General features: G+C 41.3%; 1 protein-coding gene across 2 annotated transcripts in view; it reads right to left on the bottom strand.

Moving 5' to 3' along the window:
- Positions 1-17,274, bottom strand: part of gk5 (glycerol kinase 5) — a 65,679-nt gene that overhangs the window by 25,211 nt on the left and 23,194 nt on the right. For both annotated transcript variants that reach the window (XM_078205731.1, XM_078205741.1), the window contains exons 3-6: positions 15,828-15,903; positions 10,789-10,882; positions 8,262-8,393; positions 2,495-2,570 (exon numbers count right to left, since the gene is read on the bottom strand). In XM_078205731.1, coding sequence (XP_078061857.1) covers positions 2,495-2,570; positions 8,262-8,393; positions 10,789-10,882; positions 15,828-15,903 — 378 coding nt within the window. The remainder of the gene's footprint in view (positions 1-2,494; positions 2,571-8,261; positions 8,394-10,788; positions 10,883-15,827; positions 15,904-17,274) is intronic.

The following is a 17,274-nucleotide window of genomic DNA, read 5'->3' as shown; positions in this document are numbered from 1 at the left end:
GGTAATGTACAGATAATTGAAAAGTTGTTGGCACATATTAAATAGTTTTTGATGGTAATTTTCCCACCTTAAACCATCCAGAAAGATGGTACACTCCCGCACTGAATTGTTTCTTTAATTCCGTGATTTTCACTTCAATTACTTTTCTTGGAATTCTATTCCCAAGTATGGATCATTTTTTATACAAGAAATTCCTGATGTTAGTTCTAAATTTGTGTTTTAATAGTTTGAACCAGTGTCCTCTTGTCTTAATTTGAGATAGTATTCTGGACTAAACTCCTCCGTTCCCTTACATTTCTTATATACCTTGATGAGGTTCTCTCAGTCCTCTCCATCCCAAGCAGGAAGTCTTTATCATCATTGTTTACATTCTCCAACCTAGGGATTGGCTCAGCCTGTTGGTGTAGCTCAGTTGGCTCGATGGCTGGTTAGTGATCCAGAGCGATGCCAACAGCACGGGTTCAATTTCCGTACCGGCTGAGGTTATTCGTGAATGTCCGCCTTCTCAACCTTGACCCTCGCCTGAAATGTGGTGATGCTCAGGTTAAATCACCACCAGTCAGCTCTTCCCCCCTCAAAAGGGAGACCAGCGTATGGTCCTCTGGGACTGTGGCAGCTTTAACTGTGTAACAATTTCTTCTGGCTTGTATTGTTTTTGTTAGGTCACTCAACATTTTCGGTTAGCTCAGTTGGCAGATTGTAGTGCAGAATAACGCCAATAGCACAGGTTCAATCCTCACTCTGGCTGAGGGAGTTCTTGGGTCTACCTTCTTGAACAGTAGTGATATTTTGACAATAGCCAGGGTTAACACCCACCCCCCAGACAATCAGATTGTTACACAAAGAACAAGGGAGCTCAATGTTCTATTTGCTTTGTTGATTGCTGACCAGCATTAGTTGAACATCTGGTCGACAAAAACTCCCAGGTCTCTCCTGAACTTATCAGCATTGCTACATTCACTAATGACAAACTAAAGAAACTGAGAAAAAAAAATCCGATTCACACTGTTTAATAATAGCTAAAGTTTCTACAGTCAGAAGGGGGAAGAGAGAGAGAGAGTGGGACAGTGAGAGATAGAAGGGAAACTAAAATATAAATCAAAAAGAGGGTATTTTAGTGGATTTGATACAAGTTAAAAATAGAAAAGAAGAAAATAAAGAAGATTAGGAAAGATGGATCTGGAGGACCTGACGGGTTTCCAACCCAGGCTATCACTAAAAGCTGGTGAACAAATTGAGGAAGCCTTGCCCATAATTGTGCAAAGCAATCTTGATTTGGGAATTGTACATTAGAATGGAAATGTGGTAATGTCATTCCATTAATAAAGGAGGGTGGGAGAGATGCATCCGGTTGCTGCAGATTGTCACTTGTGGAGAAGATACTAGAATCTGTTATTGGAGATGTTATGACTCAGCACTTGAACAAATGAGATGAATCAGAGAAAGCCAACATGTCTGACTAATCTCACTTTTTTTTTGAGGAAGTCACTAATTAGATAGATATTGATGCATCTGTGGATGTTTTCCGCATGGACACTAGAAGGCCGAGGGTGGGATAAAGGTTACATACTCTAATTAGTGGGATGTGACATGTGGTGTTTGAGTAATCTATTCCGAGGCTTCAACTTTTCATTATATTTTTAAAAACTCTGATAAAGGAAAGAAGAAGAGTTGCATATCCAAGTTTGCAGATGATGTTCGGATGGACAGTAAGTATGGAGCAGGAGTTTGAAAAGGACAGAAACAAATTAATGAGCAAAAACGATTATTGCAAGTGGAATTCGTTGATTTGTTTTTATTTATTCATTTAACGGGATGTGGGCGCCGCTGGCTGGGCCCAGCATTTATTGCCCGTCCCCAACTGCCCTCCATTTCAGAGGGCATTTGAGAGTCAACCACATTGCTGTGGCTCTGGAGTCACATGTAGGCCAGACCAGGTAAGGATGGCAGATTTCCTTCCCTGAAGGACATTAGTGAACCAGATGGGTTTTCCCGACAATGGTTTCATGGTCATCATAAAACTTGCAATTCCAGATTTGTATAGAATTCAAATTTCACCATCTGCCATGGTGGGATCCGAACCTGGGCATTATCCTGGGTCTCTGGATTCTAGCCTAGTGACAATGCCACTACACCACTGACCTCAGGCATGAGGTCACCCACATAAAATCAGAATATTTTCTAAGTGGCAAGAAACTAACAACGGCAGAGGAAGAGGAGTCACAAATCATTAAAAGTTAACAGATATTTATCCAAAAAAGGGGAATGTTCATCATTATCTCACGGTAGAATAGAACATGAAGGAAATTATGCTTTAGTTTTACAGCCTTGGTCAAATCCCATCCTGAGTACTGTAAAGGTTTTGGGCACTGGCTGTTGCAAAGATCTATTTTGGCCTCTCAATATTTTAAGTCAGATCGTGATGTTGAATTTGCTGCTTCACTGTCCTTTAGGTCAAGTTATTTAACATGTTGCTTCCAAGAGCCAACCTTACCTTTTGTCAGTTTGTATAAGAGCCATGTATCAATGGTCCCAAAGCAGCAGTTTTCTTCAGCAACAGCCTCTTGAACCTGTAAGGAGATGCCGACAGTAAAATATAGAGCAATATCACAGCTTCAAAATTCACCTGCAATATTGGCCCTTCTGTCTTTCTTTCCTGGACTAGGTAAGGACCTTTATAACATTAAGTTATGTAGCTCCCATCTTCAGAAGCTATATAAAAGGGGACCAAAGTATTCCAGGTGTGGTCGCACCAATGTCTTGTACAGTTGCAGCAACACTTCTTTACTTTTATCCTCTATTCCTTTAGCTATAAATGCCAAAATTCCATTTGCTTTCCTTTTACCTGCTGTACTCAAATACCAGTTTTCTGCGACTCATGCACAAGGACACCCAGATCCCTCTGCACAAAAGCACCCAAAAGTCTTTCTCGATTTAGAAAATAAGTTGCTTGTCCAACCAAAATCAATAACTTCACAACTACCCACGTTAAACTTCATCTGCCACATTTTGGCCCACTCACCTAACCTATCTACATCCATTTGTAAATTTCTTATTTCCTCATTGCAACTTACTATCCCACCTATTTTAGTATCATCTGCAAATTTAGCTATAGTACCTTCTACCCCTGTATCCCAGTCATTATTGTAAATAGTTGGGACCTGAGGACCATGCCCTATGGCACCTCTCTAGTTACATCTTGCCAATCAGAAAAAGACCCATTTATCCCGACCCTCCTTTCTGTATCCAAGCTAATAAATTACTCCCAACCCCATGTGATCTTAGCTTGTGTATTAACCTTCTGTGCGGCACCTTATCAAATGCCTTTCTGAAGTCCAGATACACTACATTCGCAGAATCCTCATTATTCACTTTGCTTGTTACATCTTCGAAGAACTCTAGCAAATTAGTCAAACACGATTTACCCTTCATAAAACCATGCTGACTTTGATGGATTCCATTTTGACTTTCCAAACATCCTGTTATTATTTCCTTATTAATGGATTCTAACAATTTCCCAACAACAGATGTTAAACTAACTGGTCTATAGTTTTCCTACTTTCGGCCTCACTCCCTTTTTGCATAAGGGTGTTACATTAGCATTTTTCCAATTCACTGAATCTTTTCCCACATCCAGGGAATTCTGGAATATTATAACTAATGGATCCACTATCTCTGCTGTCACTTCCTTTAATACCTTAGGATGTAGGCCATTAGGTCCTGGAGACCTGTCTACCTTCAATCCCAATAGTTTATCAAATTTTATATCCCTATTGATGATGATTGTTCCAGGTTCCTCACTATCTATTTCCTCTGCATTACCTGTTACTATTGGGACGGTTCCAGTGTCCTCCAACATGAAAACGGAGGCAAAATATTGATTTAGCGTCTCTGTCATCTGTGTCTCCCACTATTAACACCCCGGTCTCATCCTGCAAGGGATCAACATTCATTTTAGCTACTCTCTTCCCTTTTATATACTTATAGAAGCTTTTGCTATTCACTTTTCTATTTTATGCTAGTTTTTTTCATTATTCACCTTTGCTTTTTTTAGTAACTCTTTGTTGATTTTTAAAAGTTTCCCAATCTTCCAGCCTGTCACCGGCCTTTGCAATATGGTTATGCCTTAGGGGTTTTTATCTTTAACTTCTTTGCTTAGCCATGGATGTTTCCCTCCTCCACCCTTACAATATTTCTTCTTCACTGGAACATATTTGAGCTGGGAGGAGTTTCACCATTGGTAACCGTGCTGAAATGGAGTATGATGGTTCCATTTTCAGATCTGTGGTAAACCACTGTTAAGCTTATTGCCTGTGTGTGTGTGACATGCCTGGGCATGTCCCTGCCTGAGACTCCTCCCCCCTGGTCCAGGTATAAAGGTGACTGCTCCCCACCCCCCTGCCTCAGTCTCTGGACCAGTTCATCAGCATGGGTGTGCTCCTAGTCTTTTGTGAATAAAAGCCTATTTGTTCTTGCATACAAACTAGTCTTTGCTTGATTGATAGTGCATCAAGATCAGCAGCAGATGTTTGAAGGGAATAGCTTTACCGCCTGTCCGATATTATCCAGCACATGAGCAATGTTATTTAGGCAAATCTATGACCCCAGGACAGCATGCAGTTATCTGCCCTCCCCTTTTGGAGGAAGTCCTCCTCCCCCACAATGAAACACTGAAGCATCGTTAAAATGACCTCCTCACAGAGAATGCAGTTCATTTATTCAAGAGAAACAGACACACCCTTCCCTTTGTTTCACAATTACACTGAAGCCTGAAGTGAAGTATGGCAAGTGATGCAATCTCACAAGAAAAATGGTTTAAAATCTGCAACAGGGATTGAAGTTTGGGTAGAATGTCAATGGGAGAGAGAAAAATAAGGTTACATTGGATATACGGCAGAGAATCAGGCCATTCTGTCCACCCATCCACAATGGCATTTAGGCTCTACTCAAGCCTTTTACCATCTTCCCTTATCTAAATCTACCATTGCAATCCCCTTCTCCCTTGTATGCTTGTCTAGCTTCCCCTTCAATGCAGCCATAGTATTCACTTCAACCACTCCACAAAGTAGAGTGTTGAACATTACTTGGGTGGCACACAGTGGTTAGTACTACTGCCTCACAGCACCAGGGATCCGGGTTCAATTCCGGCCTTGTGTGACTGTCTGCGTGGGGTTTGCACGTTCTCCCCGTGTCTGCGTGAGTTTGCTCCGGGTGCTCTGGTTTCCTCCCACAGTCCAAAGGATGTGCAGGTTAGGTGGATTGGCCATGTTAAATTGCCCCTTAGTGCCAGAGGGATTAGCTAGGGTAAATGCATGGAGTTACGGGGATAGGGCATGGGTGGGATTGTGGTCGGTGCAGACTCAATGGGCCGAATGGCCTCCTTCTGCCCTGTAGGATTCTATGATTGATAAGTTGAGGGATTCTTAATTGCAATTTGTTTTTTTAATTCAGGGCTTTTATCATCTTGGTGGCTTTGGTGTCGATCGGTTGCGCCATCGATAAATTGCTCACAGGAAACCACAGGTCATCAGTGACAGGAACAAATCTGATATGCTGAATTTCTTGTTCCATTCTGAGAAGTCACCAGGCACTGTTTGCAGATACATAACAAACTGGTAAGGTGCAGTACCTGTTTCTGCCACCAGAGAGCTGCACATTCATTCCTAAACTCACTTGGAACATGCAAGCTTCATCTTAAAAAATTGCTCGAGCTATCATTGATATCTTTTTGGTAAAGTTTTGGCAGCAATGCTGCAATGAAACAGACCCAAGGGATTTAACTGAAATCAATCTAGTCCAGAAGACAGAGTTATGTCTAAGGGCCGAATGGCCTCCTTTTCTACATCATCAAAACACAAGGAAGAGACAGCCACATTGTTCAGTGTGCTGGTCAGGCTACATTTTGGAGGACAATGGCCACTTCCAGCTACCAAGGACACAAGGAGGGTTTCCTCCGGGTGCTCCGGTTTCCTCCCACAGTCCAAAAATGTGTGGGATTAGGTTGATTGGCCATGCTAAATTGGGATTAGCAGGGTAAATATGTGGGTTACAGGAATAGGACCTGGGTGGGATTGTGGTCGGTGCAGACTCGATGGGCCGAATAGCCTCCTTCTGCACTGTAGGGATTCTATGAAGGGAGATACTCAAGTCTTCATGGAATTCAGAAATGCTGCAAGATTAGTCCTTAGAATCAAATGAAAGTTAATGAGGAAAGGCTACAGCAACTGGACGCTTTCAGCCTTGGAAAAAGGTAGCCAAGAGAAATTATCTTATTATCTAGAATAGATGATAGTGCGCACCACAGAGAGCTGATTCAGAGCACTGACTTTACACTGTAATATCGTGACATGTCAGAGGGACACAGATTCAATGGCAAAAGCTGAACTCTGGACTGATAGCATGAGGTTCTTCCTTATCCAAAACAATCAACACGTGGAGTGGACTTTGTGCTTTAACCATTTAAGAAACAGTGAATGCTGGTGGGCAAGGAAGGTACAGACAGCAATATAGGCATGGCCTCTGCTGCTCTCCCACCTCCTCCCCCCCCCCCCCCCCCCCCCCCCGTTCTGTTTGATCTGCAAACCTAATTCTAATATGTTGGGGTTACGGGGATAGGGCTCAGGTGGGATGCTCTGTTAGAGAGTGGACGCAAACTCGATGGGCCGAATGACCTGCTTCTGCACTGTAGGGATTCTATTCATACCCACCTATGCCCATATCCTGTAATATATTTGGTTAACAAAAACCCTATCATATTTCATTGAAAATTAACAATTGATCCAGCATCAATTGCAGAAGAGAGTTCCAAACTTCTATCGCCCTAAGCATTTCCTCATTTCACTGGTTCTAATTTTTTAGACTATGCCCCAGATGTGAGAGAGAGAGAGAGACTGGAGACTCTCGAGATGATTCATTCAAGATGAGGCTAATCATACTTCATCCCGACATCTTCTGAAAGACTGCCAGCATATTCTAACTTTTCACCGAACAAATACAAGACATCCTCATTGGGAATAGGATTTGTTTGTCTCCCCATTTTAAAAATGAGAAATAAAAACAATAAATTACCAACACGAAGCAATTACCTTACCAATGGGTAAAAAAGTTTTTTTTTGACAATCGTTCTGTTCATCTTCCACTCAGTGTTTAGCTCTCACTGATTTGTAGCCAACTCTTTCTGTACGCCTCTCCTTCCCCTCTCCCTTCTTTCTTCTCAGCTTCAAGTTTTGGGAGGAGGAGCAGGTGCAGAGACTTGTTAGAGGAGCTGACCACCAACAGAGGTCAGCCTCGAGGAGTGTTTTATAAAAGGCCAAAATGTAGTAGCAGGGGGCTGACCATGAAAAGAATTCCAAAAAGAGATGGGGAACGACAGCTAGCAACAGTGGAGCAGAAAGCGGCAGCTACCCACAATAGGCCAGTGTAGAATGAGCGGAGGATGGTGGCCGGAGTATGGGGCTGATGGACATTCTAGAGCTAGTGTCGGGATAGCACGTGAGTGGACTTCCAAAGCAATTAAGCCTACACCATTCTGCCAACTATGCTATCAATTCTACTGGCTAACATCGTAGGAAAGTAAACTATTCTTTTATGTGCCTAGTACAAGCGGGAAAATAACATCGTTGGAGTGAAAGGATACACTACTTCACCAAATACCGAGAAGGATTATGTTGGAGTAACAAAAGGGGTTAAAAGAATACACAGATTAATGAACAACTAAATAGCCTGGGACTTTAATCAGACTGATCGTAAACTGATGCCAAATCAAAGGGAGGAAGTAACAATGTTAAATAAAGATGTGCCAAGGCTCATCTCTGTCTGCAAGCGGTTAAAGTTATAAATTACTAAACGTTAATGCTTGAATATACATTTGGAAACGAGTGCAGTTTTCGGGCATAAACGATAGGTTAACCAATATGGAAAAATCAGCAATTACATCCATGTAATTTCCGATATTAGCGAAAGGTGATTACACTTCATCGTCTGGAAGATGCTTTAGGATGTCCTGAGGTTATGAAAAGTGGCAGATAAATGAAAGTTTGTTCTCGTACTACCTGATCAGGGTGATTTAGCTTGCCTCACCATTTCCCTTTTTTAGATGCCAATTGTGTTTTGCCCTACAGGCTTTGGTTCTGTGTTTCCAATTGTTTTTTAAAAATTGCTCACAAAGAAAAATATTTCCCATGAAAGTGTTACGGACACGAGTGTAGTAGCTGTAAGGGAGCCCCTCTCTCAACACTCATCCAAGCCGTAGACTCTCTTACCTGCTTTATGTTTTGGAGAACCCAGGCTAAACGAATGGACACGTGCTGTGTGGAGAAATGGATCACACTTGCAGCTAAGAAGCGTTTCCTCCTGGTCAGAAAATGGAGCAGTCCACTGGATTTATGAACCACCTACAATTATAAAAAAAAAGGGAAGAACAACAGTAAATTATTCTGCAAAAACAAAAACGCATTTCATAGACCCACGGTCAGACGTCTCAATGAATTTTAAACAATTCCAGCCAGAGCTATAGTAAGTCTTTGGGTCAGATCAAAACACTTTTGCTAAAAAATTGTCAAAATTCACTAATATCCTTTAGGGAAGGAAATCTGCCATTCTTACCTGGTCTGGCCTACATGTGACTCCAGAGCCACAGCAATATGGTTGACTTTCAACTGCCCTTGGGCAACTAGGGATGGGCAATAAATGCTGGCCAGCCAGCAACGCACATGTCCCACAAATGAATTAAAAAGGGATATTCTGGAGCAAGGCTCACTGATTTTCTTGCTCCCATTCCCATCATCAAACGCAACAGAAATTGGCACAAAACTCCCCCCCTCCCCACCCCATTTAGAAACTGTTGCCAAAAAAAGGTAAATGTTCCAAATGCACATGAACATGAAGCAAGTTACTACATGTCCTTCTGAAGCAAGCAAGATTTATTGGAAATCATTAAGAAATTGAGCATGACTTGAGACTGCAGTGAGATGACTTGGAAGAATTTCTACATAACATTAAAATGAGGAAGATGGAAACCAAAACAAAACCTTTGATGTCCACACCAAGAAAGTCTTTCAAACCACATTACCCTACGCACCAGACACACTATGGGTTATTGATCATAATTGTTTCAAAATTTAAACTTTGAACCAAATTGGAGTGCTATTTCACCTGAATATACCGTGATTCAGGTATCGATTGTGCTACATAACAATGAAGTGGCCTCAAATTACGATCCTAATGAAAAGAACAGCAAGTGCCACAGATAACATTAATTGAGCTTACTCAGAAATTCAAATCTCAGAGGAATCAAGGTGAACTGTTTTCAGTCTCCAGATAAGATGAAGTCTTTGGTACGAGTAGCCTTTGAGATGTTCTTTCTCATGCAGGGCAATTGGGAATGAGAATGGGCGCGAGGGTAAAAGAAGCTATGAAAAGTGGAGTTAAGTCTTGTACACATTCCTTTTAGGACTTAAACTCGCACTCACTTTTCACAAAGGCCTTTTTCCTGATGCCACTAATTCATAGGAAACAGAAGAGAAAGGTTTGGGAAACTTCAACATGATGTGACATTAGCAAATGAATGCTAACTCACTTTAAACGTAGAGTACACCATTATTGAATTGGCAGGATCAGACAGTATCAGAATATAATGAGTTACCTATGCTTAATCGCTAAACTGTTTCAATAGCTTTATTCCCATACAAAACTTAAAATGGGAGAGCAAAACAGCAACGGCAATTTTTTCTCATCACCTTCACAGATACAGTTGAGGTATTTCCTCGCCAATGCACTCAGAGAATGACGAGGGATATTGGAAGAACATTTTTTTTAAAAATTGGTGAAAGCAAGAGGCTGCTTTACCAGTTTGATTTGATATTGTTATTTAGATCTTTTTGATCAAACAATTAAAACTATGGAATACAATTTATTTTTAGCTTCACTGAAAGCAAATACATTTTAGTTTTCAACCATTTCTCATATTTTGGAGATTGTGTTTTTTCCCCACTTTTTAGGTTTCCCCCTCATTTCTCGAGCTTTTCCCAAGTTCGTATTAATGGCAAAGTGGGCATTGGAAAGCACCAAGAGTGGAGTTCCCTTCCAATTCCTTTTCTTCATCCATTGGAATGCTCCTTCCCTCCAGCTGAGAACTAGCCTGAGGTTGCAAATTTACAACCGAGTTAAAGGGGCGAACTGAAATCCTTTCATTCACAACGTATCATTACATCAGTGTGCCACACCACTGTCATGCCCTCTAGTATAATCAGGTTTATCTCAGCTCCAACTCTGCCATTGACTTCAATATCCCAGGACTAGGGATGCAGCAAAGGGACAAATAATGATCCTGCTGATTTGCTGTTGGGTAATGGTCATACGAACATTGGATGAGGACAGAGTGAGCTGGCTTGTGTTGTTTCCACACGATAACATTGCCCGCCAATACTCCCAGTATTTCTCACATGAACTTGGCCTGTGAAGTACTGCAGTAGGAGTTACTCCCCTCCGGAGAAAGAACAGAAAGGATAACTTTGGGGAAAAAAAAAGTGACTGGAACAATAGCCTTCTGTGGTTTCTACAGAACACTGTGTCCCAAGTCATTGTATAAGTTGTGCCATAGCATTTAGATTATGTTCAAACACAGAACAGTGCATTAAAATTTGCTGTATGAAATGTGTGCATCAAAATCAGTGCAACAAATGATATTCATCAATACAAGTTTCAATATCTGCCAAGCCTTGTCTTTGCAACATTAATTATACAGCACTCATCCAACAGCTGCCAAGAATTATAATTTGACTACATTACCCAAAGTAACAACGATTTGTTCCATGATCTGACAAGGTCAACTGCTCGAAGGTCTTGCCAGCAGATAAAGTTATGAAAGGGTCTTCCTGTTTTCCTGAAAGACAGACACAGAACATTTGGATGAAGAATATCAAAATTCCAACAACCCCACTGAAAATCTCAATTCCGATGAAATATCACAGACGTGTAAGGAACTCTCATTTTTCACAGATAATTTAATAATTGTTTTGATGAATGGTATAAATGTGGACACAGCAAGAAGTCTCGCAACACAAGATTAAAGTCCAACAGGTTTATTTGGAATCATGAGCTTTTGGAGCACCGCTCCTTCATTTTGCCAAGCCTCGATACTGTAATAAACCCACTCACCTGATGAAGGGGCAGCGCTCTGAAAGCTCATGATTACAAATAAGCTTGTTGGACTTTAACCTGGTGTTGTGAGACTTCTTACTGTGCTTACCCCAGTCCAACACTGGCTCCCCTCATGGTATAAGTGTGTTGATAATTCAACCAATTCTACATGAAAGCCCATTAAAAATCAGGGGCAAGTAGTCAAAAATTGCAGGGAACACAGGATGGAGTTGAGGATACAACATGGTTGCCCCAATTCGCTGATACACACTCCTCACAGGGATGGCTTCACGGAATGACTGAAATGCTACAATACTGGACTGACAAGAGAACATAGGATCAGTTTTCTGGTAGACACTGGGCCAATATGAGCACAGTGTTCCAGAGGTGTTCTGCAACTGTGGAAGAGAAATGGTGCCAGGAATTCCTGCTGGCCTCAGCAGCAAAATGGGGGTCAACATCAGGCATATTGTGGATGCACAGAACTTAACTATCCTCAGTTTGGAGGAAGTAAAGGCAGAAGACCGATTGAAAGGGCATGAAGCAACAGGAAGTTTGCATTTTTACAATAACCTGCCCTTCAAACACCAAGATGGAATTTAACTAAAATGTCCCAATGATAGATTGAAGACATCAAGGGCTTCAAAATACTATCTGCCATAAAGAGGGGCTTTCGACAATAATATCAGCAGCTGCGGTTTCCTCAATAGGAAATAAATATTTAATACTACTACTGCTACCTTTCTCATCGAGATTCCCAACTACCAGGAGAGCTGTTAGCAATTTTAGGGTTTCATCAGGTTAGCAAACTAACTAACTAATTGTTGATCCTCAGGCTCCTCCAAACAAACCATCTAGCCAAACCTCTATTACTGTAACAAACCCACTACCCCACTGGTAGGTGAAAAGGAACAACAGTATTCTGCAACAATTTCTGAATAGGAGAAACCACTTTTAATCAAAAGGCCAAAAATCGAAACCCTTTCCGACAACTCCAATCTGTCCCTTACGACAAATAACACCTTGAAATGTTAATGCCAGGTCTCTCCACAGGAAAATTTTCTCCTGAACTTCACCCAGCATTGGGACTATTTCAGGTGCTGGTTTCTACACCAAATCTTGGAAAATTATTCCTTATAAAAAACTATATAAGCAACTGCATTTGACTGAACACTTGCAAATTAACAAACCTATTTTGTCTCCTCTACAATTGTATCACAAATATTAATGATTTATACAATCCTTACCTACCTATATTCAGCATTTCCATTAATGTGAAACAAGTCAGCTTTTTAGGCTGCCAGCTACAACAGTTATTTAGACAACTCCTCATGTCTCAATTATAGGCAAGATATCATTCTTTCACCCCTTCATAAGCTGAATAACTCATCTAACATTCACACACAGCAAAGAAAGGTAAAACTTAAATACGAGCTTCATGACAGAAAAACTTCCATTATAAACATTGAAACTGAAACATGGCGAGTCTAGCTCTGCATGTCACCTTGGCTCAGTGAGCCTCATTGCCAACTTGAAGATCAGAATGTTGTAGGTTCAAGTTCCTTCTTAGGACGTGATCAGATAACCGAAACTGACAGTGTAGTCTATTACTGCAGGACTGCTGCCTGCTCAAGAGTTCTTGGCCTTGAAAGTCAATTTTTTACCTTTTCACCCCCATATAGGGAGATATTAAAGACCTCCATGGTACGATTTAGAGGAAAATGGCTAACATTCATCCTTCAATCCACAGCTCTCAAAATAAAATGCTGATTTGGTTTTTCATCTCATTGTGTCAATGTGTCTACATAATAGTCAGTGAACACCAACACTATAAAAAAGAACTTCCTCAAAACTCAAGTTTGTGCGACAAGACCTCCCCTTCACAAAACCATGCTGCCCATCACCTATAAGCCTATTCTCTTCCAGACGCGAGTACACCCTGTCCCTTAGAATCTTCTCCAATAATTTCCCCACCACTGATGTAAGGCTCACAGACCTGTAATTTCCCAGATCACCTCATCTGCCCTTCTTAAACAGAGGAGCAATGTTGATTATTCTCCAATCCTCTGGTACCTCGCCCGTGGCTAAAGAGGATACAAAGATTTTGGCCAAGGCCTCAGCAATTTCTTCCCTCGCCTCTCTCAGTATTCTGGGATGGACCCTATCTGGCCCCAGGGACTTGTCCATCTTAATGTTTTTCAAAACCTCCAATACTTCCTCCCTTTTTATCTCAACATGTCCTAGAATGTCAACATCCTCCTTTCTACACTCACCATCCACCACATCCTCCTCCTTTGTGAATACTGAGGCAAAGTACTCGTTAAAGGACCTTACCCTCCTCATCTGGCTCCACACACAAATTCCCCCCACTGTCCTGGAGTGGATATACCCTTTCCTTAGCTACCCTCTTCCTCCTTATATATGCATAATGCGGTGTGAAATAATTTCAGATAGTTTGATTAGGTATTGGATAAAATGCAAGTATTTCTTTATTACTTTTACCTGCCTCCATTATTTCCAATAGGATAAAATCAGGCAGTACAACTTTTAGACAGATGGCAAGGGTTAAATTATGAACCCGCGTTACATGAATTTTAAAAAATTTTCTCAAGTAGAAGAGGAGTCATTCTGAATTGGTTAATATATTGTGCCCAGTACGATAAGACCTGAGGCCTAGTGTTCCTTTATCAGAATGTGGTTTTACTTGTCACATTGATGTGAAAGGAGTTAACCATATTTAGGTTTGTAACTTATAAATTAAGTTCCCTGTGTCTATCCCATATATCGTAGCCCTTATGCCAACAGTGCAGGTTCAATATCTGTACTGGCTGAGGTTATTCATGATGGCCCTGCCATTCTCAATCTTGCCCCTCGCCTGAGGTGTGGTGATCCTCAGGTTAAATCACTACCTCAAAAAAAAAGGGGACAGCAACCTAAGGTGACTTTCTTACTTACATAAAATTGACTAGAAACTGAACTGAACCAGCCATCTCAATACTGCGGGCTACAGAGCAATTCAGAGGCAAGTAACTTTCCTCCTAACTCCCCAAAGCCTGTCAACCATCTACAAAACACAAGGCAAGAACGTGATGGCATACTCTCCACTTGCCTGGATGAGTGCAGCTCCAACAACACTCAAGAAGCTCATCACCATCCAGGATGAAGCAGCCCACTTGATTGGCACCCCTTACACAAACAGTCACTCCCTCTACCACTAGTGTTTGACTTGGCGATGAAGACTATTAAAGATCAATTGCTATTTCAAAAAAATTGTCTCAATATCTTGTCCCCATAAACTGTAACAAGTTCATCTGAAGAGGTGGTACATGAGCAGTGGGAGCCATGTGTACCATGTACAAGATGCAATGCAGTAATTCATCAAGCCTCCTCCGTCACCTAGAACAAGGTCAGCTGATGCATGGAAACATCAGCACCTGCAAGTTCCTCCAAGCCACACACCATCCTTACTTGCAAATATTCAAAACCCTGGAACTCGTTCCCTAACAGCACTGTGGGTGTACCTACACCACATGCAGCAGTTTAAAAAGGCTCCTCACCGTCACCTTCGAGGTTAATTAAAGTGGGCAATAAATGCTGGCCTTGCCAGTGACAGACAAAAGTTTTTTTTTAAAAAAGTGCAGCATTTAGAACGGAAAATCAGAAAACACCTTTTGTACAAAGGGCTGTCGAAATCCAACTCTTTGCCAAGAGGATGTGGATATTTGGACACTTAGAGCTTCAGAGATGGAGGTCAATAGACATGTATTTGCTAAAAGTTACCAAGCTAAGGCAGGCAAGAGAATTCATATACAGATCAGCCACAATCTAACTGATGAGGGGGCAGGTTTAATGGGCTGAATGGTCTATTCCTGTGCCTATGATTAGGTCACAAATATACATTGTCCACATGCAAATCTCAAGAAACTCTAAGTCACAGAATATTACTGTTCTATTTTTTAATCACAATAGGCCTTGCACAGATACAGGAACAGCCATGCAGTCCACGGTCTTAATGCCTCAGTCTCCTGTAACCCACTATTCTTTCACCCAGCCGGAGGTGGCCACAACGCTGTTGTGCCACAGGATAACTGTAAAATAATGTTACTGGGTAAAGTTAGAGGGCAATGACTGTCAGGGACCAGTACCATAGACTCATAGTAACCCAGACCAATCAAATCTCACTCATATTTGGTTTTTAAAAAAAACCTATACTTCCCTTTCAATGGAAAAAACAACGTTTAAATTGTTTTGCAATCTGTATCACTTTCTGTTGACGAATCGGACTTCTAATATCTCCCAGATGTTGGCATCTTTAGTTCTGCCTGACCCACAGAGCTTGTGAACCAAGACTCGAGCATCCAAAGGTAATATTTCAGTTCTGGCAAAAAGCACAAGTATACACAGATTTTATAAACATGGAACAACGATGACCATTGTTCTAGAAGCTTCAATTTTTTTGGTGGGGGGGGGGGGGTCTTCTTATGTCTCCATCATGACAGCAAACTCTGTGGAGATAAGTAACTAGAGAAGATAAAAGTCAGTGTTCACTGTATAATTTTCCTTCTCTCCATTGAATAACTCTCTCAACTGTTCAACAAAAAAAAACAATTTATTCAATGGCTAAATCTGGGTCCATTGTGTATTCTAAGCTTACAGCAGCAAGCATGTTATTCTCTTCAAATACTTACTTGTCCCAAGTGACAAATGTTGCTCTCTGCGTTGAAATACCAAGAGCAACCATCTGCTTCATGTGCAATCCAGACTCTAGAAGCAGAAAACACCACAATCATTTTATCCAGTGCAAGAGCAATGCCAGAGCAGAGCAAAGCTAAAACTTTAAAAGAAAAGCAACGGTATGCAGATGCTGGAAATCTGAAAGAAAAACAGAAAGTGTTGGAAACCCCCCTGGCAGGCCTAACCGCATCTGTGGACGAGAACTTTTGCAGATGCCCCACAGAAAGCATTCTTTCTGGTTGTATCACAGCTTAGTGGCTCCTGCTCTGCCCAAGACTGCAAGGAACTACAAAAGGTTGTGAATGTAGCCCAATCCATCATGCAAACCAGCCTCCCATCCATCGACTCTGTCTATACTTCCCACTGATTCAGCAAAGCAGCCAGCATAATTATGGACCCCACGCACCCCAGACATTCTCTCTTCCACCTCCTTCCTTCGGGAAAAAGTTACAAAAGTCTGAGGTCACGTCCCAACCGACTCAAGAACAGCTTCTTCCCTGCTGCTGTCAGACTTTTGAATGGACTTGCCTTGCATTAAATTGATCTTTCTCTACACCCTAGCTATGACTGTAACACTACATTCTGCACTGTCTCATTTCCTTCTCTATGAACGGTATGTTTTGTCTGTATAGCGCGCAAGATACAATACTTTTCACTGTACGTTAATACATGTGACAATAATAAAATCCAATCAAAGAAACAGAGTTACTATTTGGAGTCCATATGACTCTTGTTCGGAGCTGTAGAGCACGGGTAAGTGCATAGTTCCAGCTCATTTCCATTCCTATTAACTCATGTCAAGAAATTTTGGCTGTGAGGGAAGAGAATATGGCAACAACGAGATTGCACTTTGTACTGTAGGACTTTGGGCAGAGTCCCAGGTAGGACTAATCAATAGCTGGCAGTCCTATCCAGGAATTTAAGTTCAGATTTTTTTTGGCCGGGTAGGGGTGGGATAGAGGGGTGATACTGTAAAAACTGTTCTGGGCTACAGAATGAAAAGTAAAAAAAGAGAATCCTGTGAAGTCAAAATATCCCAATATAGAAAGAGCCTCGAAACCAGCAATTGTTAAAAACTTCAACCTGAATAAGAATTGGTTTCAAAGGCATCTAACAAGACCTAGAATCCCAAAGAGGTTAAGGCTCAGTTGCCAATGTGAATAGTTCACCAGTTAGAAAGGCAATACCCTGAATACACCATTGCAGTAACAATTGCAGCCTTGAAATTACAGTGTGGCATTAGCCTAATTCATTCATATGAAGTTCCTTTGTCCACTATTCTCAAACAGACACATTAATCTATTCAAATAGCTGAACAAAGGAATTTCATACAACCCAGTTAACCAGTTGAAAGTTATCATGGAGCAGGATGTAATATCATGGCTCTAATTCAGTGGTTCC

This window comes from Mustelus asterias, chromosome 3 (genome assembly GCF_964213995.1).
Source record: "Mustelus asterias chromosome 3, sMusAst1.hap1.1, whole genome shotgun sequence".
NCBI classification, from domain to species: Eukaryota; Metazoa; Chordata; class Chondrichthyes; order Carcharhiniformes; family Triakidae; genus Mustelus; species Mustelus asterias.
Note: the sequence above shows the minus strand (reverse complement) of the source record. Positions and strands in the feature narration are given on the sequence as shown.